Below are 21946 nucleotides of genomic sequence, written 5' to 3'. Positions count from 1 at the left end.
AGCCCGGACACTAGCTGACCGTGACAAGACTATAGACTGAACTGGTTTTTACAAGAGGATATTTGGCTTTAAACAAGCATGCGTGCACGCACACACGCGCTCAAACACACACACCCGGCACCAGGTGTTTTTCCAACCTATGCAGGCAGGGCAGTCTTGGTTCGAACACAGGTCATCAGAACTCGTATCAAAATTAAATGCAAAAATTTTCCAGATTAAGATTCTGATACACGTTTGCACTTCATTGATGCACAAAACTTAGAAGTAAAAAGTGCAGGATTCTTAGCTATTGATGTTGTATCATCTGAATGAGACAAGTCAACCCAAAGGAAGCTGGCCTTACAGAGGTCAGGGTCAACCTGTGAAGGCCTCATCTGGAAAACAAAGGACACGATCCACGAAGGAGTGCTTTCTGGGAGGAAGGGGTGTGGGGGCGGGGAAGGAAAGAGGAGGTAAGACATTTCAATTTGGCTTCAAGTACCAATTTCAGTTAACCTTTAAGATTAATACCTTTTCAATATAATATCATTTGTGACTTTACTGCAAAGAGAAAAAGTTTCTGGATTTATTAGAGTTTGAAAGAACCCTTACTCATTGGGCAGTCGCTCAAGTTTCCTAATCCAAAGCATTTCTCTTAGGGACAAAATTAAAGGGGGAACTTGCTCATTCGTATCACGTGCTTTTGTCCCCAGGGACACCAGACAAACATGAACCTAAGCACCTTCCTTTTAATTGCCTCGAAAATACATAATTTAATCAAAAGCATCCGTATCTACCTACCTACCTACCTACCTACGTAGGTATCTATTTATGCATTTTTAAGTAATCTCTATATTCAACATGGGGCTTGAACTCAGGACCCCGAGATCAAGAGCCCCACGCGCTTCCGACAGAGCCAGCCAGGTGCCCCTCTAGTGCATCTTTAAACTAAGGCATTTGCAGGTTCAGGAAGGTATGGAGACTTAGTCGAGGACCCCAGGACATGACCGTCAGGCCCTTACCCTGGATCACAGAGCTCGGGGCTCTGGAAGGACTGGGTCTGACTTCTAGAAGAAGTGTATGGGGAGGACAGGGCAGTCAGTGAATTCACAAGACCTCAGTGTTTCCAACATCTAGTGAAACATTTTCAGAGCAGGCACAGAGGGGTCAGCGATGCTCTCTGAATTTTTATTTATTTATTTTGAGAGACACAGAGACAGCACGAGTGGGGTAGGGGCAGAGAAGGAGGATGGGAGGGAGGGAGAGAGAGGGAGAGGGAGAGAGAGAGGGAGAGGGAGAGGGAGAGGGAGAGGGAGAGGGAGAGGGAGAGGGAGAGGGAGAGGGAGAGAGAGAGGGGGAGAGAGAGAGAGAGAGAGAGAGAGAGAGAGAGAATGAGAATCCCAAGCAGGCTCCGTGCTGTCAGCGCAGAGCCCGACTTGGGGCTCGATCCCACAAACTGCGAAATCACAACCCAGGCTGAAACCAAGAGTTGGACGCTTAACTGACCGAGCCAGCCAGGAGCCCCAGCGACTCTTTCTGAAGTAAAATGTCTCCTCAGGACCAGGTCTCAAGTGTGGAGACACAAAAATCCATGTTTCTGGCAGCCCAGTGTCGTACAAGGGGCCTAAGTTCTAGTGGCCTTGTCGCTCACTGTTTGGTTAGGTGCGCTGGCGGGATCGTTTCTGACGCCTGTAAAATGAGCACAGAGCTTCTGTTCCGCCAGGCTGTGGGCGTTAAGTGTCTGTGAAGGCCCCCAGGCCGGTCCCAGCATGTGGCAGGTGCTCCTTGGGTGCTCCTCCCAGAGGCCCACCTGGTCCAAGAGTTGGAGCCCAATTAGCAGAAAGATGCAGGGGAGCACATCTGGGTTCACAACATATGCGTATACAGTATGATACAGGACACAAGATAACGTAACGTTACCTCAGGGCATCAGGTCATTTTAGAGAGTAACCAGATGGTAAAAACCTGTAAAACGTTTACATTTCTAAAACTGCTCTCATGTCAGTCTTTTTCTTAAGAAATAAAGAAACGAGAGGTGCCTGGGTGGCTCAGTCGGGTAAGTGTCCGACTTCAGCTCAGGTCATGATCTCACGGTTCATGGGTTCGAGCCCCGCATCGGGCTCTGTGCTGACAGCTCGGAGCCTGGAGCCTGCTTCCGATTCTGTGCCTCTCTCTGCCCCTCCCCTGCTCAGGCTCTCTTTCTCAAAAATAAACATTAAAAAAAAATTTTTTAAAAATACTATATACTTTCTGTGAGTAAATAAGTATATATATTATGTGAAAACACACACATGAGCGCGCGCGCACACACACACACACACACACACACACACACACACACACAGTCTGGGATGATACACAGTAAACCCAAGCAATTCACTCAGAAATGACAGGAGAGGTAAGAGAATGATTCAGGGGGATAAGGCCAGCGAGAATTTCAGATTTGTAAGGAAAAAAAAAATTAAGTGGCTATATTCACATATGGATTTCTTAAAAAGATTAATAAAAGACAGAAGGAAGGGGACTAAGGCGGAAAGGGAGGTTCTGGGTCCTAGGGTGACCTTACCACCAGCAGCGCAGCGGCTGGGCACAGGTATCACCCGTCACTGTAGCCTCAGAGACCTCGTCACATTATTGGCCGACCGTAATTTGGGATTTTCGTTTATTTTTTGAGGGGGAGGGGAAGAGAAAAACATACAGAGGCGTGGTAAAAATAGGGTCAGGGTCACGTCCAGCCCAAGCTAGAGAGGCTTCCTAGGACAGTGGCCTCCAATTTTTGTGGTCAGGACTCATGGACACTCTAAAAGGTCTGCAAGGCCCTGGAGAGCTTGCATTGCATGGGTTACACCTACTGACACCCAGCAGGTAAGAGAAGGGTTCACATATTTATTCATTCATTCGTTTAAAACAATTAAAGGTTCATTTTTTTTTTTTTTTTATTTATTTTTGGGACAGAGAGAGACAGAGCATGAACGGGGGAGGGTCAGAGAGAGAGGGAGACACAGAATCGGAAACAGGCTCCAGGCTCCGAGCCATCGGCCCAGAGCCTGACGCGGGGCTCGAACTCACGGACCGCGAGATCGTGACCTGGCTGAAGTCGGACGCTTAACCGACTGCGCCACCCAGGCGCCCCTAAAGGTTCATTTTTGTGTGAACTTAAATATTATGAAAATAACTTCACCACCCGCCTACCCCCCTCGAAATTAGCAAAAATGTAACTGTTTTACATTTCCACAGATCTCTTTAATGCCTGACTTAGCAAAGGATAGGAAGATTCACGTTTCTGCTTCTGTACTCAGTTTGCTGGATATGTTGTTTTGGTTGAAGTACACGAAAACAAAAAAAAAAAAGGCCAAGCCTCACACAGGCATGTTTATTTGAAGAAAGGAGGCAATTCAATGGCTTTTTCAAAAATGTTTCAAAATATTCTTCTTTGATTCTACACTAACATTCAACAAGAGGTAGTTTCTTAAAAATTAGTTGCAACACAGATCGAAACTATGCTGATGAACATTTTACGTCAAAACCCCGCGGTATTTCCTGCACTTTGACGGTCCCTTCTGCCCACACGTGCTGGCAGCATCATTTCTCGCTCGCTTGGAACGTGCCGGTGTGCGGGGCTCCGAAGACCTTCCACAGACGCGTCCACGAAGCTCTGCTAGTTGACGGCACCAGGCTCTTCAGCACCGGGAGTTGCCGAGCTCACGCTGGCAGATGCAAGTTTCCCAAAATTCAGATTTTTGCCCGCAACTCTGATTTTTATCACGAACAAATAGCGTCACCGCTGTTTCCCTTGAATCGACGGGCTCGCTTCGTCACTTTTCAAGGCAGTTTGTCTGCCTTCTGTTCCTTGGAGTAAAAATGCTGATCCTGAAAAAAGTGGCTAGTTCAGCTTGCAACTCACACAACCGTTCAGTGTTTGAGGCGAGCCTGCCCGAGGGCTTTCTGAGAGCTCCACACTCCATCGCCCAAAACATTACGAGGCGGGGGGCAAGGTTGAGGTAATAAAACTAACCATGCCAGGCTTCCTCAAGGACAATTCCAGGTCAGGCTGGCGTGCACGTGCCGGAACACACGCCGTGGCCTGCTGCGTGGAAGGGGCGGTCTTACCCGCCACTGCCGCTGCACCACTAGGGTAGACCGCCACACCACGATGGAGACACACGGTCCTTGGTGCTCTTGGGAAGCCGGTTCCGGCCTTGCAGGTCCCTCGAAAGCATCACCGGGACTCCAGGAGCCCCCGGACCACGTCTGTGAACGCCAGCTGCCCTGCGCAGGGGCGAAACCCTCACGGTTTCAGAGTTCAGAAAACGTGGTCCCCAAAGCTAACCCTGGATCAGGTGGGTCTACTACTTAAAGGTGAAAAGACCAACTCCTAGCTGTGTATGTACCCACATCGTCTGCAAACGCAAACACACGAGCACGCACACACCCTCCCCACCTCGTTGTCCCTGATGCCCACCGAGGATCAGGGACCCGCAATGAGGAAGGATTGGGCTTATTCCCTACAGTGAAACATTACTGTTCTTACAACTTCGTGAGTCAAAATGCTGAAATCAGAACACACTGCTCGTGAACGACGCAAGCAGCAGACAAAAATCCTAAAGGAGCACGGAAGTTCACGTGCCTCCGAGACAAGGGAGCGTCCACAGAACCCGCTGGGCCGGTGTTAAACGGTTCAAGCTCTATGGCAAACACCTCAGCATCAACACTTAAAGCAAGAAGATCTAAGGACATCGTGGAGATCCCACCGAGTTCACATGCTGTCGCAATGAAAAACTCCCAGCACAAACAGGAACGCAGAGGGATTTAACGTAATGGGATTTGACAAGAAGGCAATTTCTGGAGTGTCACAAGCCGCACCTGCACTGGAACACAACTGCAGGGGAACGAGAAGCCGGGTCACCCTACTTGGGACCGATCACAGATAACGGATCTCTAACTCTGAAAAGAGCATTCTTCCTGAACATAATTGGGAAGACCTTCCAAAGCCTTAAGAACAGCGAGGAGAGAGGGGAGGGGAGGGGCGGAAGCAAACGCTGATCTCCCGTTTCACCCAGCAGTCTGGACCCAAGAGAGCTGCAGGGCTGGGCACAGGGACCAGAGAGCCACCGAGATGGTGCCTGTGATCGTCTCACTAGGCACTTTATGACACGCGGTCTATATAAGCAGGACACAGTACACACTCCAGGATTACTGACGACGCTACTTTCTTCGGGGCGGTGAAACGGCCTGCAAACTGCAAGAGGAGAAAAGGCTTGGTAAGTGGGGGAGGGAGACAGACAGATGTGCTTCCAGATGAACCGACAGGGGTTACCGTGGAAGAAAAGAAAAAAAACCAAGCCGTGGTTAAGAGGCTGGGCTCCGAAGCGCCCCGTGGGCAAGGCGGACCACATGCGGGGGGCCTTCTGGTGTGCAGGCACCGCGATCAGCACTTATGTGCACTCGCTCCTTTTACCCTCGTGAAACGCAGGCTGGCAGGGCATCTTGCTCCCATTTCCGGGCCCAGGGTGAGTCAGCTTGCCCGAGACGGCTCTGCCCAGCCAGTGCTGGGGTGGGGGTGGGACGCAGGGATCCCCCACCCTTGAGCACCGAGCTCCCCACCTCTCTCATTCAGAGGAACCTTGGTTTCATCTTAGAGCGTGCCTTAAAGGCTGTTACGACACTTTAAGAGACCAATAAAGATGCCCATAAACGTCAAAAAAGGGTGTAAACCCCAAAAACACCATTTGGGAAGGCGGTGTTACCGTCTGTGCCCGCTGGCACCGGGCGCTGGCCGCAGCGCCTCAATGCTGCCCTGCCCGGGACGGCCCGGCCCTCGCCCGATGACTTCGCCAGAGACGCCGCTCTGCCCGCAGCGGCACAAAGGGGAACGGCCGACCTGAACGCAAAAGACCAAAGCTCGCCATTTTGGAAACAGTTTCTGAATAATTACATTTCCTTGGTGCATTTTTTTTCTAAAGCAGAACATCTTTTTTTTTTTTTTTTTTTTTAATGTTTATTTTTGAGAGACGGAGAGACAGAGTGTAAGCTGGGGAGAGGCAGAGAGAGAGAGAGAGAGGGAGACACAGAACCCGAAGCCGGCTCCAGGCTCCGAGCTGTCCGCACAGAGCCCGACGCGGGGCTCCAGCTCACGAACGGTGAGATCATGACCTGAGCTGAAGTCAGACGTTCAGCCGACAGAGCCACCCAGGCGCCCCCTAAAGCAGAACATCTTTAAGATACTTCTCTCCAGCACTACGGAAAAGTTTAAACCTACACAGGTCAATAAACACCTGCAGGGAACCAGATTCACCAGCTGCTCCCATCTTAGTGTATTTGCTTTACGGTAATTTTTCCCTTTATTGTCTCAAGAAGGCAGCAGAGCTCATCACTCTGCACACCTAAATAATTCCACCGCTGGTCCCTAAGAGGAAGGACAGTCCTTCCAACATCACCACACCCTCACTGCACCCAGAAAACAGTTAATTCCACAGCAGCCCATATCACTGCACGCTCAGCTTTCTCCAACCGCCCCAAGAACGTCTGGTATAGATTTGATTTGGTTTCGTTTTAGAACGAAGACCTGATATAGAGATTCACTCACTGTATTTGTTATGTGCCTTTGGTTTTTTTGTTTTTTAAATACAAGGGCTTTTGATTTATGAACAATTCTAGGGCCCAAACCAGACTTTACCTGCTATAATACTCTGCCCTTATGGACTCTGGCCAGTGTCTTTCCAGGATCAAAAAGAAATGACTTTCCTTTAAGTACATTCATGAGAGAAACTGATCGCCCCCTTTTTTTTTTATTAATTTAACTTAATTGTTTTTAATGTTTATTCATTTTTGAGAGATGGAGAGAGAACATAAGCAGGGGAGGGAGGGGCAGAGAGAGAAGGGGAGACACAGAATCTGAGGCAGCTCCAGGCCCCAAGCTGTCAGCACAGAGCCCGATGCGGGGCTCGAACCCACGGACCGTGGGATCGTGACCGGAGCCCCCTAGGCGCCCCACGCCCCCTGTTTTGGAGTTCTCCGTATCTCCATATCTTTAGGGGTGCTATTCCCATCTGATGGGGGAGAGATTCAGTCTGAAGCCGGGCCCAGCAGAGTGGCTCCCTGTGTCCACCCTTTTAGGCAGTTACCTCGTACAGCTTCTCATGAGCCTGACAGGTACTATCTGACCGATGGAGCACCAAATACGTATCATCTGAACGGTCCTTCAGAGAGACAACTTTTTACTTCCAATCCACCTACACTGGCTGAGTGCTCACACTCTAGGGATGACGCCGGACGTCATGAGAAATACCCGACTGACCGTGACCTTCCTCAGGGTGCTGAGGTTTCGCGGAGGAGGTAAGAAAACGAGGCCCCCGATCAACAGCTGGCAGACGAGGTGGTGAAATGGGACGGCAGGTCAGGGGACGGACGCACGAATACATCACACTACAGAAAACAGGGACAATCAGAAGGTACGCGTGATGTGCAAGCTTTACGCTCGTCTCTTGACACCCTGACGTGGGGCAGAGGAGCGAGCCTGAGCTCAGACTCTGGCTCCTTCATTCTCCGTGGCCTGGGGCGAGAGGGTCCCCTCTTCTAGAACGCACGATGCTGGGCGGATTCCGTGAGGATGTGGCCCTGACCCCACACGCTCCATAAACACTGCCGCTCCTGGGACAGCCACCGGCGACAGCTTGGGGACTGTGCAGCTGGTGCCAGGGACAGGGGCCTGGGACTCGGCCTTACTGGCTGGTGACCTTGGGGAAGGGAGACACCAGCCCGTGTCCGGCTCACCTCCCAGGCGGGAACCGGTCAGTCGGGTGTTCACGAAAGTGCCAGGAAGGTGCTGCACGGTCAGAAGACAGCCACTGGGCAGCCGGATCTGACGTGTGCGACCAGAAGTCAGGCGAGAAGGATGAGGTACCCAGACCACTCTGCCCGCGAGGAGTCTGTCCCTTTCCGAGGTTTAAAAACACGCACACTCTTCCCGACTGTCCACCTCCTGTCTTTATGTTTCGTTGTTTTCTCACCGTCGACATATTTTAGGGAAAAACCTTCTGGGAGTTTAGCTTCTGCTGCAAGGCAGGAGTCGTGACCAGAAAGCTCTTGCCACACCCGAGTTCAAGGGAAGACTCATTAACAAAAGGTGTGCAGCCTTGATGCAAATCCCCCTCCTTCCCCCCCCACCCCAAGAGAGCTGTCTCTGCGCTTACCTTCCACACGGTCTCGCAAATACGAAACAACCCCACACTCAGGTCACTGCAGGCAAGCTCTAAAGGCGTAGCTCTAAAAAGCCACTTCAGAGAAAACGACAGGCACAGGGCACACGATGTCTGTGAAGCAAAAACCCTGAGCTGGCCAGATACACCATCCAGAGACAGGTGCACGGTCTGATCTTTTGAGGGGTCTTTCATTTTTGGTCACCACTGGAGCGTTTTCCTGCCTCACCATGGGGAATGTGGATACTGCCGGGTATCGTCACATGACACAGGAGTGTTGGACGCCTGGCCAGCCACCTGCATCGGCCGCGGGTGTCTCTGGCCGTGCTAAGTCACCGGACAGAGTGGGGCAGGAAAGGAGACTCCCATGCTGCCCCTGCACATTTTACTCGTGAGAATACAAACTTTTCCGCAGGCAGACCTCAACTTGCCAGGAAAAATGGGTTTACGTGAAGGAATAATTTGCTACTGAGCTCCCCCCAGGCCGCGGCTACTTCTCAGTCCTTCAAAGACGGACTCTCTGGCCATGAACATCTTCTTGGTTTGGCTATTCCTGCCTCAAACCTGGCTCTGGGAGTGACACGTATTTTACCACACTAACAGGCCACTGAGAAACTCAAGGGATGGTCTGCAACAGGGGTTGGCAAACTAGGTTCCGTGGGCCAGACGTGGCTCGCCACCTGTGTTTGCGAATAAAGCTTTATTGGAGCACAGACACGCCTATTCACTTACTTACTGCCTATGGCTGCTTTCACAGCCAGAAATATTTACAGGCACGCCTCGTTTTACTGCGCCTCACAGATCCTGTGTTTTTTACAAATTGAGGGTTTGTGGCAACCCCGTGTTAGGCGGGTCTCTGGGTGCCGTTTCAGCACGCGGCTGACTCTGTCACTGGTGATTTGTGCAGTCTATCAAACTTCTCATCACTATAATTGTTCTGGTGATTGTGCTCAGTGATTATCATCTGCAGAAACCTCAGGTGATGGTCAGCGCTTTTCAGAAATAAAGTTTTTTTTTTTTTTTGGTAGCTCCATCCTTAATTGTCATTTTCCAGTATTCGTATTACTGTTCTTTTGGAAAGAAAGAAAATGAGCCTTTGGAGGAAATATGCCCAAAGACACTCTAGGGCTATAGGTTCCCCATTCCAAGAAAAGATCCCAAAAAGGGGATTTGGACTTGGGGTGGATCCCTGGATGCAGTGTTTTGTGTAAGCAACTAAGTATTTTTAAACGAACGCACAAGCACGCACTGTTGTTTTTTCTGACAGTAACAGAACATAAAAGCAACGTAACTTTATTTTTAAAAAATTTTTTTAATGTTTATTTATTTTTGAGACAGAGAGAGAGAGAGAGCATGAACGGGGTAGGGCAGAGAGAGAGGGAGACACAGAATCTGAAGCAGGCTCCAGGCTCTGAGCTGTCAGCACAGAGCCCGACGCGGGGCTCGAACCCACGGACCGTGAGATCATGACCTGAGCCGAAGTCGGACGCTTCACCGACTGAGCCACCCAGGCGCCCCGAAAGCAACATAACTTTTACGTGCACTGGAAAACCAAACAATTCATCTGACTTGACCGAACGTCACAAGAGCTTTACGGCAGCAGCGGTCTGGGAGGGAACCGCAGTGACGCTGAGGTGCACCTGTGCTGTCCGGCCCTTCGCTGAGAAAGTGCCGATCCCAGGCTACAGCTGAGCTTTCAATACGCTGGACACAAGAGTCTATTTAAATCTGAGGGAACGATAATGAAATGACATCAAAAATCCAGTTTCTGAGCTGCACGAGCCACATCCGAAGTGCCCCACAGCCAACACATGGCAGGGGCCACGGCAGCGGCCACCATGGAGGGCACCGATGGCAGGCAGTCCTCTTGGACGGCGCTGGAAGCACAGGATTTAAGTCATCGAGCTAAATTTACAGCCATCAAGTTCAGGTGACGCTCTCTCCTTCTACAGACAGACAAGTTTATATAAGTTCCAATAATATGTTCCTCGCCCACTTGAACTTTTTAGGGTATGCGAATTCACCGTATTAATTGCAAACTCCAGGTTACTTAACAGAAGGTAACGATCACACCCACTGGGACTACTAATCAGTTTGGGATCCTGTTGATTTATTTGTTTACTTGACTGCCCCACCCCGCAGGGGACTGTAAACTCGGAAAGCTGGAACAGTGCTGGCTTCAGGTTCTGAGTTAGGGACCTGCTTGGCATGTGGTGGTGGGGAACTGATAAATATTCGTAAGATAAATGAAGAAATGAACCCTGGGCACAAAGCTGCCATATACAAGAGGCCACAGAGACAGATGAATGTCGATAAGGCACTGGGAAAAAGCACACGCATAATCCTGTGGCAAAAGGTTCGCAAACTGCCGAGATTTGTATTTAAAGAAATTTTTTTTAACGTTTATTTTTTAATTTTGAGAGAGAGACAGAGCGTCAGAGGGGGAGGAGCAGAGAGAGAGGGAGACACAGAACCCGACGCAGGCTCCAGGCTCTGAGCTGTCAGCACAGAGCCCGAAGCGGGGCTCGAACCCACAAACTGTGAGATCATGACCTGAGCCAAAGTCGGACGCTTCACCGACTGAGCTACCCAGGCGCCCCCAAAATTTCTATTTTAAAGTAAGTTTGTTTTTTAAAAAACGATGACTAACAAAACAAAACAGCTGCCTGCATTTGGATTCTGGCCCGACCACATGTGGGTCTTGTGACCTTGGAAGGTCATTTTCCCTTCGGTGTGGAAGACCCCTCTTCCCTAAATGGGAATGGGGGGGAGGGGGAGAGGGGCACCCACAGAGGGGAGGTAGCCCTCGGCACCACCCCCTCCTGGTGGCTACCTCTCCCCACCATCCTCCCGCCAGCCCCCGCCAGCCCCTGCCCCAGCATCCGTCCTGCACCAGGGCCCCTGCGTGGGTCTCCCACAAAACTGGTGGCTCTGGGGTGGGGCCGTGCCTTTCTGTCTCGTTTCCTGACCCTCAGCACGGGTAACACACAAGAGAGCGGCTGATCGGATGTTTAAGGGGTGGAGAATCTGAAAACCAGCAGAAGTAAAACAAATCTTGCTAAGCAGCACACGAACATACATGCTTGTCCTAAAAACTATGAGTCAACAAAGTGTTCTTCAAGTTTTGAAATTAGAAATCATTCCACTGTTTGAATTAAAAGTTAGTTTTAGGTCCCTAAAGGTTATCCCTTCTTAAAAACTCAGGTTTCTTAATACACTTCACTACCTTTTCCTCCCACAATCAGAAAATAACCAACCAGCTATTTGACCAACAGCAAAAAATCCAACCTGACTATAATAAAGTCTAGGAATAATAATAATAATAATAATAATAATAATAAAAAGAAATCAGTGTGGTATAATACGTAAAATCAAATGATTCCATTTCAGAGTTATCTCAGTACAGAAAATGACTAGGATATTAAGTATTAAGTGTCTAATAAAATCAGGAAAAGCTCACAAACCAAAAAAAATCTGTTATTTGTATCTTAAAACTATAAAAAACGTCTTTTAGATGCAATAAAATTATCTTACTGCTAATGAGTCAGTATTTAAAAGACTAACTTAAATCTAAACACAATTACATTTTGTTTTTACCCGTTTGGTTCCTGTATTAAAGTGTCTAAATGCTGTCTGTGGTCAACACTGGCTCTTTTCTGGGCACACGCTGTAAAACAATGAATGTGTAGCCCAACCTACAGGTTGGTCACCGTGGGTACGAATTTTCACCTGCTTTATTAAAGAGGGTTTGGAGAAAAAAGCAACACCCATTTTATTCCAACCGATTGAGTGTTCGTGCGGTTTATCTGCCCCGGATACACCCTAGGATCTGAAAAATCTTGTCCGGCATTTTAGTCATACGGACTATTAGTCACCTAGAAATATTGCCCCCACCCTTTCTTGACACGGGTCCCTGGAGGAGACTGTGACAGTTACAACTGATTTGTTAGGGCGTAGCTGTGACAATATACATTTTAATTTAAAGTGTTCTGGTAAAGCTTAACATCCATTTTCTGTTCTCTCAATCATGAACAAAAAAACTTATATAACAAATGTTTTAAAATGCCAACTAAGAGTAAGTATACTGCTACCCTGATGCTTCTATTTTAATGAAATTATTATTAATTACCATGGTAATGGTGTTTTTCAGCTAAATTCGGCCCCCCCAGTTTTGTGTAAACCACAAGTAGCACGCTGTAATTATTAAAAGTCAGATCTCAGTACACACGGAAAACTTGTTGCCATTTTAAATCTTAAAGCCAAATGTCAACACAGAGCCTGTTGAAATGCAAAATATTTCCTACTGTCCCACGGACCCGCTAACATCTCAGGAATTATGACCCCACAATAGATCTCGGCATCTCAAAGCACGAGCGAGGGGGTTTCTCGCTGAGGCTTGCACTGCACCGCAAGAATGAACACAGCCCTTTGAAAGGAAGTTCTTTCTGCGATCGCTGCTGCATATTTTCAGCTCGTGTTGATTTTAGCCGAGCCCCCCCCCCCGCACCCCCCTCCCCACCTGCCGAACCCCGAGAACCCCTCGCAGCGCCCGGCAACACCGAGGCAGCGGCAACTCCGCGGCCGGGCAAGTTGGCCCCGCGCTGCCGCCCGCCTCTCCTTCCCACCTCCACCCAATACCTTCCCCGGGCAGTGACTTCACATCCTTTGACATCAGCACGGCTCGGGGAGGGGGAGGGGAGGGCCAGCAGACGGCAGAAAAACCAGCTTCGAACTCTGCGTGCCAGGCCTCGGTCGAGACTCGGATTCCGGGAGTAGTTGGTCCGACGCCGAACGGAGCCGCGGTGACACAGCCGAGCCCCCCCACCCCCACCCCGCCCCCCGCGGGGTCGGCGGCCGGACGCAGCGGCTCCGCCGGCGGGGACTTCCTGCTCCTCTGATCCGAGGCACAATAGCCATTTATTAACTAGCCCCGGAAGGTTCCGATTCGGCGAGACACACAATAACTTACCCCGAATGTGGAGCAGGGCCACGGGCTGGAAGGGCCCGTTGGAGTTCGCCGCGTCCACCACCATCCTGCTGCCCGCTTTATTACATGTCCACATCTAGACTCCAGCGGGAGAGGCAGTGTACTCCTTAAGGCAAGAAAGCAGCCTCCATTTTAGTTTAAAAAAAAAGACAAACTGAAGCTCTGCAGCTGGAGGGAACTGGCCGCCCCGTGATGTCAGCGGGCTCGGCGCGCGCTGATTGGCCGGAAGCTGCAACTTAAAATGACACTAAAAAAACTGCAATTGGAGAGAGCGCCCTGCTCGGCTGTCACGGTGCGCGGACCCGGCGCGGCTCCGGGCTCCCGCGGCCTCGCTCGGCGCGGACCTTCGGCCCCCGGGGCCGGGCTCCGAGGCCGCCAGCCCCACCGGCCAGGGGGGCCGACGTTCTGCGAGCCGGGAGGGCGAGCGGGCGGGCGGGGCGGGGCGGGGGAGGGGGGCGCGGGAGCCCCGGTGCCCGCCGCCCCCGGGGGTCAGAGGTGCGCGGCCGCCTCTGCTCCCGGCTCCCTGCGCTCCCGGCGCTCCCGGCTCCGGCCCACGGTTCCCGCGCCGGCACCCGGCTCCGTGATGTTCCAGCCAGGGGCTGGGCCAACATTATGCAACCCCCCCGTCGCCAGTGTGGGCTGGCGCTCAGCCTGTCCTACCAAGTTACCAGCCCAGCCGATCCCCGAACGCCCGCTTCTCTCCAGATCGAGGTCTCTTACTGGGAAAATTCAGTGAAAAAAATCATATGGACAGGGAAAGCCTCCTTAAACTGAACAACCAGGAAGTGCTACAAATTAAGGGGGTTAAAAAGAGAAAGCCAGAAAATGAAATGCACTCTCCATTTATGTATGCCGAAGAGGTCAACACAGTAGGTACTTTTAAGTTTGTATTTAAATTTTTAAAGTTAATTTATTATTTTGAGAGAGAGAGCGCGTGCAGGAAGATAAGTGGGAGAGGGGCAGAGAGAGAGAGAGAGAGAGAGAGAGAGAGAGAGAGAGAGAGACTCCTGAGCAGCCTCCACACGTGGGGCTCGAACTCACAAACCTGGAAATCATGACCTAAGCCAAAGTTGGATGCTCAACCGACTGAGCCACCCAGGCACCCCTTATATTTTTAGAGATTCAAGTTTAAACATTTTAAACTAAAAAGGATATTTCACTTATTTTTATGGGACTAATTTCAGAGGCTATTATTTAGATCTTAGTTTCTTGGCTTCAAAAAGAGTTAATGTAAAAAGCTGTTCCAAGGAGAAAGACATCGTCTCTGGAGTATGAGGCGATTGAAGACATGACTCCCTAACAACAAGAAATATTACTACCAGCTCCAAGTAAAAACAAGCTATAAGAGAAATATCTGGCAGGGGTGCCTCAGTGGCTCAACCAAGAGTGTCCGGCTCTTGATTTCAACTCAGGTCATGATCTCACGGTTCGTGAATTTAAGCCCGTGCACTGGTGGCACGGAGCCTGCTTGGGGTTCTCTCTCTCTCTGTCTCTCTGCCTCCCTCCCTTGCTCATACTCTCTCTCTCTCTCTCCCTCTCTCTCTCTCAAAATAAATAAAAATAAACTTAAAAAAAAATCTGGCAGGTACAACTGAAAAAAAACCTCCTCACTTCTTCACACACAACTAAGTCTGTCCAAACCACACCCATGTCCTCTCGCACAACTCCCTCCGCCCACCTGCCCCACTTGTAAACAAGAACGCAAAAGCCCTTTGGTTCCTAAGCATAATTCACAATAGTAAGAAGCCCCCGAGACACAGGTGGGGTTAGCAGTTACATCTGTGGGCTGGCCCTCGATCCATTTCAACGAGTGAGTGAACAGCTATGATCCTCCAGGAGTGTTTAGTAAGGCCCCCTCACCAGCAAGAATGCAGTCTTTACAATGTGCGTCGATATCGATCACAAAAATAAGTAAGTAAAGGCAAATCAGATCCCACCCCTGCCTCCCCTCTTCCCGGAGCTGAAGGATGCTGCTAGCCTCCAGAGCTGGCCGTGCGATTATTTATAACAAGCGACGGGTCCAGGCCTTCACCCCCTGTGCAGACAGCCGCACACCTGCCTGGTTCCTCTGCTGCTGAACAGCAGACACGCTTTAGCAAAAGCTGCCTGTGCTTTGAGTCAGGTTAATGTGGAATTTAAATTCTGACTGCAGACCCTCTGGGTTGTCAGATCACCGGAGGGATGGCTCTCCCAGGATCACCACCACCTTCTCACCCAGGGAGCGATGCCGGATGAACTCAGACGTGTGCAATTAGGAACGAGGTGTGCTTGGTAAAGGGGTCCAGAAGCAGATGCTTCCTGCGGATCTGCACTTTAAAACCAGACAGGGGCGCCTGGGGGGCTCGGTCAGTTAAGCATCCGACTCGATCTTGGCTCAGGTCGTGATCTCATGGTTCGTGGGTCTGAGCCCCGCGTGGGGTTCTGCGCTGACGGCACGGAATCTGCTTGGGATTCTCTCTCCCTGCCCCTCCCCTGCACACGCACAGACCCTCAAAATAAATTTAAAAAATTAAAAAAAGAGAGCTGCCCTCAAATAATCTCTTTAATATGAGACGAGAAGGGGAAATGTGCCCGTCCCAAGACTGTGCTGATGAGCCTAAAGTGAAGAAATAAGGGGGAAAGACTCCTAGAATCTTTACATAAAGTATACAGATGAGAAGTCAATGAAAAAGGGAAGACATTTCCTTGATGTAGTTTTCTTAATGATCTCAGATCAAAGGATCTCAGCTCTATTAGTGATTTCCCCCCATGCTCTTTTGAAGCCTTGTACACATGAAGTAATTCCTTAAAGAACGCCAGGACTGTGATCTGGAAATCACCAAGGAAACACACCCTAAATACAAACAAGCAAACAAATAAGTAATACGGGGAGAGGAAAAAACACCTGAGGAAGTATCCAGAGGGCATGTCCTGGGCCGGAAGCATAAATACTATACACATGCTGGTGTTAATTTTTCCCCAGACTGATTTATAGGTTTAAAGCAATTCCAGTCAGCATTTGGTTGGGTCTCTATTTTTCTGACACATTTTTTCTTGACAAAGCGATTCTACAGTTGAAACATAAGAAGCAAGAGGATGAGATTACTTCTGAGGACGGCTAGTCTTACCCACTGTAAAGCTTGGGAATTAATGCTGGTGTGATGGGGGCCTAAGAGGTCAGCGAGGCGGAGGCAACAGCCCCCAAGGCAGTAAGCACAGACACCCCAGTGTATCCTGTGACAAAGATGAATCTCGAGTCAGCGGGAAGGGGAAGATTAGCTGCAGGACGGGTTGGCTATGTGGGGATCAGTCCGTTTAAGTCTTCCCATAAATAAAATAAAATCTGAGGTCAGTTCAATAAGAAACAAACCCAAATCCTTCCCTCTCCCCAACCCCCACAGCTTTCAGAAAGGAAGTGAATATGAAAAGAAAAGGACATTTAGGGGCACCTGGGTGTCTCAGTTGGTTGAGCATCTGACTCTTGATTTCAGCTTAGGTCATGATCCCAGGGTCGTGGGATCGAGCCCCATGTCAGGCTCCATGCTGAATGAGGAGCCTGCTTAAGAGTCTCTCTCTGTCCCTCCCCCATACACGCCCACTCTCTCCCTCAAAATAAAGAAAGAAAATACATTTTAAAAAGGACATTTAAAAACAATGGGCAAACCCTGAATGGATACTGTTCACATTAAAAAATTTACAAATTTCTGTATGTTCCCCTCAAAAAACCAGAGGAAATATAAATGCCATAAACACGGGGAGTTAATAATCAACTACAGTTAATTATAAAAAAAACAACAACAAAAAACCAGGGCCTCGATGCTGTAAAGAACCACAACTGATCAATAATTGTATGAAAAAGTATTTCCTTGCCTATTAAATCAGGAATCATTTTAAAAAATGATAACTACTCAATACTGGTAGAGGCATGTTGTGACCCTGCCAACAAATCTATAAACTGTTTTGATCCTTTTGGAAAATAACCTGGCAATATGGATCAAGAGTCTTCAGGTAATTTTGCCCCTGGGAATCTATTCTAGAGATGTGTCTATTCCAGACATGTCGTAGCGGGGCCCGCATCACACGTTAAAATTTTTAAAAAACTGCTAAAACGCACATGAGGTGAAATTTACCGTCTTAACCATTTTCACTCCCGGTGTTCAGCCCGTGTGGTTTTAAGCACATTTACACCGTTTTGCAGCCGTCGCCACCGTCCATCCACAGAGCTTCATCCTGCAAAACTGGTACTGTCTGCAGTAAACACTAACTCCCACCCCCACCCCCGGCACCCCCCGTCCTAGTCTCTGTGACTCTGACTACCCCGGGCACCTCCTCCAAGCGGGATCATGCGCGTGTGTCCTTCTGTGACGGGCGTACTTCGCTCTGTGACGTCCTCGAGGTCCATCCACGTGGCGGCGGGTGTCAGCGCCTCCCCCCTTTGTACGGCTGGATGATGTTCCGCTGCGTGACCGGACCGCGTGTCGTCCCGTCCATGCACGGGTGGACACGCTGGGCTGCCTCTGCCTCCGGGCTAGTGTGAATAAAGCCGCTGCAACGCGGGTGTGCGAGGATCTATCTTAAGTCCCTGCTTTCAGTTCCTTGGGGTGCACGCCCAGAAGTGGGATTGCTGGAACTTACGGTGTTTCTGCGTTTACCTTTCTGAGGAACCTCCATGCTTTTGCTCACAGCAGCGGCACCAAGCCTGTTACATTCCCACCAAAAGTGCACGAGGGCTCCAGTTTCTCCACATCCTCACCAGCACTTGTTATTTTCTGTGGTTTTTTTTTTGATCCTTTGACAGCAGCCACACTAACAGATGTGGAGTAGTATCTCACTGTGATTCTGATTAGCGTTTTCCTAACGATTAGTGATGCTGATCATGTTTTCACGTGTTTACTGACCATTTGTGTATCTTTTTCGGACATCTGTCTATTCGAGTCCTTTTTCCGTTTTTAAATCGGGTTTTCTTGTTGTTGAGTTGGAGGAATTCTTTGTAAATTCTGGATATTAATCTGTTATCAGATGAACGATTTCCAATTTTTTCCCCATCCTGTGGGTTGCCTTTTCACTTTGTTGACTGTTTTTTGAGGCACAGAAATTTTATTTTTTGCTTCATCAAACAATTTTAATCAAGTTAATGGTAACCTGTAAAAGTGCAATGGCATGAAGAGCCCATATTCTACATGTTTAAATTATTTTCCATGGTCTTTACTTGTCAGGTGTTGGACGTGGGACCCACTCTCGAATCTTCTTTCTAGTGGTAGAATAAGGTACATTGTCTGGAGCGCCGCTCACATTCAACTTATGGTTTGTCCAAATGAATTTATGAGCAGTAGGTGGTTCTGTTGTTGGAGGATCATCGGTCACAGAGCGAGGCCAACAATGCCATTCAGGAGACGCCCGTCCACATCCCGAGATGCGTTCTGGCCGTTCATTTCAGTAGTATACGTAACCCACTGGTGACGGCCAAAAAGCGGATTGTTGTCCTCATAGTATTTGTTTCCATATTTGTCTCCCCCCACTAATGTACCAACCCTCACATCGTTGGCCCTGAAGAAAATTCTAGATAGCTGTGGAGGCTGCCGTGGCCACTGACCTGCTGTAGCCTGTGTTTCAGGACCCACGAGATCTCCAGCGTGTCCTGTGGGCCCAGCCTCCCGGGTGCGACGCTCAAGATGCACTTGGCAGCGTGGAACCGACCACAAAAGATTCCCCACTAAATTTTGATGTAGTCCAACTTAACTTTTATTTTTGTTGCCTGTGCTTCTGGCGTCATTTAGAAGAAATCAGTAGCAAGTTCAAGGGCATGAAGCTTTTCCTCTATGTTTTCCTCTAATGGTTTATGGTCTTAGCTCTTCTATTTAGGTCTCTGATCCACTTTGAGTTACCTTTTGTGCATGGTGTGAGGTAAGGGTCTAACTTCATTCTTTGCATTTGGATATCCAGTTTATCTAGGGCCATTTATTGGAAAGACTGTCCTTTCCCCACTCAGTAGGGAAAACCATTCAACCATCTATGGGAGGGTTGATTTCCAGGCTCTCTAGTCTCCTCCATATTGGTGAATATACCTGTCTTTATGCTGGCACCACACTGTTCTGGTTACTTTGCAGAAATTTTTGAAATCAGGAAATTTAAGACCTCCAAGTGTGTTCTTCTTTCTCAAGACTGCTTTGGCCATTGGGGGTCCCTGCAGATTCCATGCAAATTTTAGAATGGATGTTCCTATTTCTGGAGAAAAATACGATTAGGATTTTGATAAGGATTGCACTGAATCTGTAGGTCTCCTTGGTCAGTACTGACGTCCTAACAATGCTGCCTTCCAACCTATGAACACAGGGGTCTTTCTGTCTACTCGTGTTGTCATCAGTGCCTTTTGGCAACGTTTTGTTGTTTTCAGTGTACTAGTTTTTTATCTCCTTGGTTAATTCCTAATAACTTTTTTTGAGAGCATCACGTTTTTGTGATTCCAAAATACTAGAAACTACCTTAACGTCAAAGGGATTTTCCCACACAATGAAACATTAGACATCCATCAAAAATAGTTATAAATATGTAAAATGAAAATAAGTGAATAGGGGAGTGTATAACTTTTCAGAAACAGTATGATCATAAAATGAAACACTCCCAAAATATGAACCACAGTCACTGTTGAGTGTTACGACAGCGGGTGGCTTTTCTTTCTGAAGTGTCTGTATCTCTCTCAGCATTGATCAAATAAGCACATACTACTATGATAAAAGTTAAACATGATGGTTTTTAAAAAGATGCATAGGTTAAGCTAGCACGGGGGAAACCCTTAATGAATGCCGCCCGTTGGCTTGTAGGCTAAGAACAGAGAATGGGCTGTGATGAGCACCCAGGAACTACGATCCCGAAGGTTTCTTCCTTGTGCTGTGTAAAGGAGCTCCTGTACGTAAAACGCAGAAACAAAAATTGGCCTAAATCAGGCAAGACAATCTGAACCGACAAACTAGAGGCTGTGGACTCCCTCCCAGCCTCAAAGAATGAGTCACGGACTAGTTACTTTTGCCGCCATGTCTGCCACTTCTGCACCAAATCTATACGCTCACTACAACTACCAGGGTCCAACCTGTCTCTGGAGCACCGTCTTCGCTGCGGAGACCAGCCCAGGAGAGGCTCCGAATGCAGCCACGCCCCTGGCACCGCGACCAAGTTGTCGCCACCCTGACTACCCCAGGATGGTTCTCATCTCACCCGGAAAAGGGGGCGTACGTGATCCTCTACCTCCTCGGGTGTCAGGAGGTGCCAATGTCACAGACGGAGTAGACTACGTGCTGGGCTCGGGAGGGACTGGCTCCAGCCATTCCGGCTGAAAGCCGTGCACACCGCAGCACTCCAAGATCATGGCCTTTACCAACAATGCTTCGGAAAGATCCCCGGGCTGCAGGAGGACAGCGCAGCAGAGCCGATAGGGGATCTCTGCGACACTGCCCACCCCCGCTCCAGAAGCCTTCCTACCCCCTCCCTGGGCCACAGGCTCCCTCCCCCCGCCAGTCCCTGGACAGTGCCTGGCAAACGGCAGGTGCATCAGCGAACGCCCCAAATGACGGACGACTCAAGCAGTAACACCAATTCTGTTCTGATCCTATAAACCCCTTTCCTGCACTTTGAACCTCTTCCCTGTAGTCCATAACTAGGAGGGGCACGCCATCTAGTTGCCTGGATGGTAACACTTCCCATCCCCCGGGTGCACAATCCGGGTCTCCCGCTGCCCCCTCCTGCAGCACCTGTGAGCGGTCGACCTGCCCTCCATGCCCCCCACGATGGCCTCCCTACTGGTCTCTAACTCTCCCTCGACCACCCAACCCCGCCCTCCCTGCTGCTGCAGCCCCGGGGGGGGGGCGGGGGGGGGAAGGGCCTGAGCTAATGCCCACGGAGGAAGGGCACCTTTCTGGGTGCACACAGCCCTCCTCCGTGCGGCCTCCCATCAGAGATGCCAGTGCAAACATCTTTGTGCGGTACAGAAGTGAAGGTTAAAAACAACAACCACAACCCGAATTACTCTTTTTATTCTCTGGTCCCTCTGTCGTTTTGTTTTGGTCTTTATTTAAAAACAAACTGCCTGTAAATACATCCCACTGATTTTATTTCTGCTTTAGCAATTCTGAATAAAACTTTCCAGTTTTCATTTCTAAATTTAGCTTAAGGTTTTATTTTTCATCTCCCAGGCAATTTTGCAGGCAAATTAAATATGCTCATATTTTAGTCAAGAAGTTTTACAGCTTTCTTTCATTGAAAAGCAAGTTGTTTTTGAACCTCGAGAATGGCAGTGTCGCACGGCGTGGCCGTTGTGCTGGCCGGCACTATCTTTTTTTTTTTTTTTTTTTAAACTGGAAGCTGTAGGACCGCGGATGATGTACGTTTCGTTGGGCAAGAGAGCTAACCTAAAACAGTTGGCTTCACTTAGAGTTTAAAATAGACTTTTTCCTTAGGCAGATCAAAGATACCTAGCATTCAGCTGTGTTCAAAGGTTGCCAGGGAACTTCTGCTTGCCAACAGCAAGGACAAAGGGGCAGGCGCTGGTCGCCTGTCCATGGGAGCGAGTCCTGTGAGTGGACAGCGTGGACAGGCTGGTCCCCGGGCACGGCCAGCAGGGGGACGTGGAGGAGCCCAGGGAAAGCTCACCCCGAGCACTTGCTGTCACTGTCCCCACAGCTGGGCCGGGAACCTTTAGAGCCAGAACAGGTGCTCACAGAAGGCAGGGCACCCACCCTGGGTGCCTCCAGCATGCACGATAGATTAAGGTGCTCTCACGTCAGCTCTTAAGAGCAAACCTCCTTGTACA

At 49.4% G+C, this 21946-nt stretch overlaps 1 protein-coding gene and 1 pseudogene across 3 annotated transcripts in view; both read right to left on the bottom strand.

Moving 5' to 3' along the window:
- The window catches only part of PPP2R5C (protein phosphatase 2 regulatory subunit B'gamma), a 127516-nt gene that overhangs the window by 83490 nt on the left and 22080 nt on the right, over nucleotides 1–21946 (bottom strand). The window contains exon 1 of one of the 3 annotated variants that reach the window (XM_019462283.2): nucleotides 13147–13332. The exons of 1 other annotated variant lie outside the window; for it this stretch is intronic. In XM_019462283.2, the coding sequence (XP_019317828.1) occupies nucleotides 13147–13240 (94 nt within the window). In that variant the 5' untranslated portion in view covers nucleotides 13241–13332. Of the gene's footprint in view, nucleotides 1–13146; nucleotides 13333–21946 lie in introns of those variants that run through there. One more of the 3 variants, XM_019462282.2, reaches the window with a different exon arrangement.
- Nucleotides 17467–20176, bottom strand: LOC128772755 (NADH dehydrogenase [ubiquinone] 1 alpha subcomplex subunit 12-like; annotated as a pseudogene).

This window comes from Panthera pardus, unplaced genomic scaffold, assembly GCF_024362965.1.
Source record: "Panthera pardus isolate Hobbes unplaced genomic scaffold, ASM2436296v1 HiC_scaffold_24, whole genome shotgun sequence".
Lineage (NCBI taxonomy): Eukaryota > Metazoa > Chordata > Mammalia > Carnivora > Felidae > Panthera > Panthera pardus.
The sequence above is the reverse complement of the archived record's forward strand: the minus strand, read 5'-3'. Positions and strand labels throughout refer to the sequence as shown.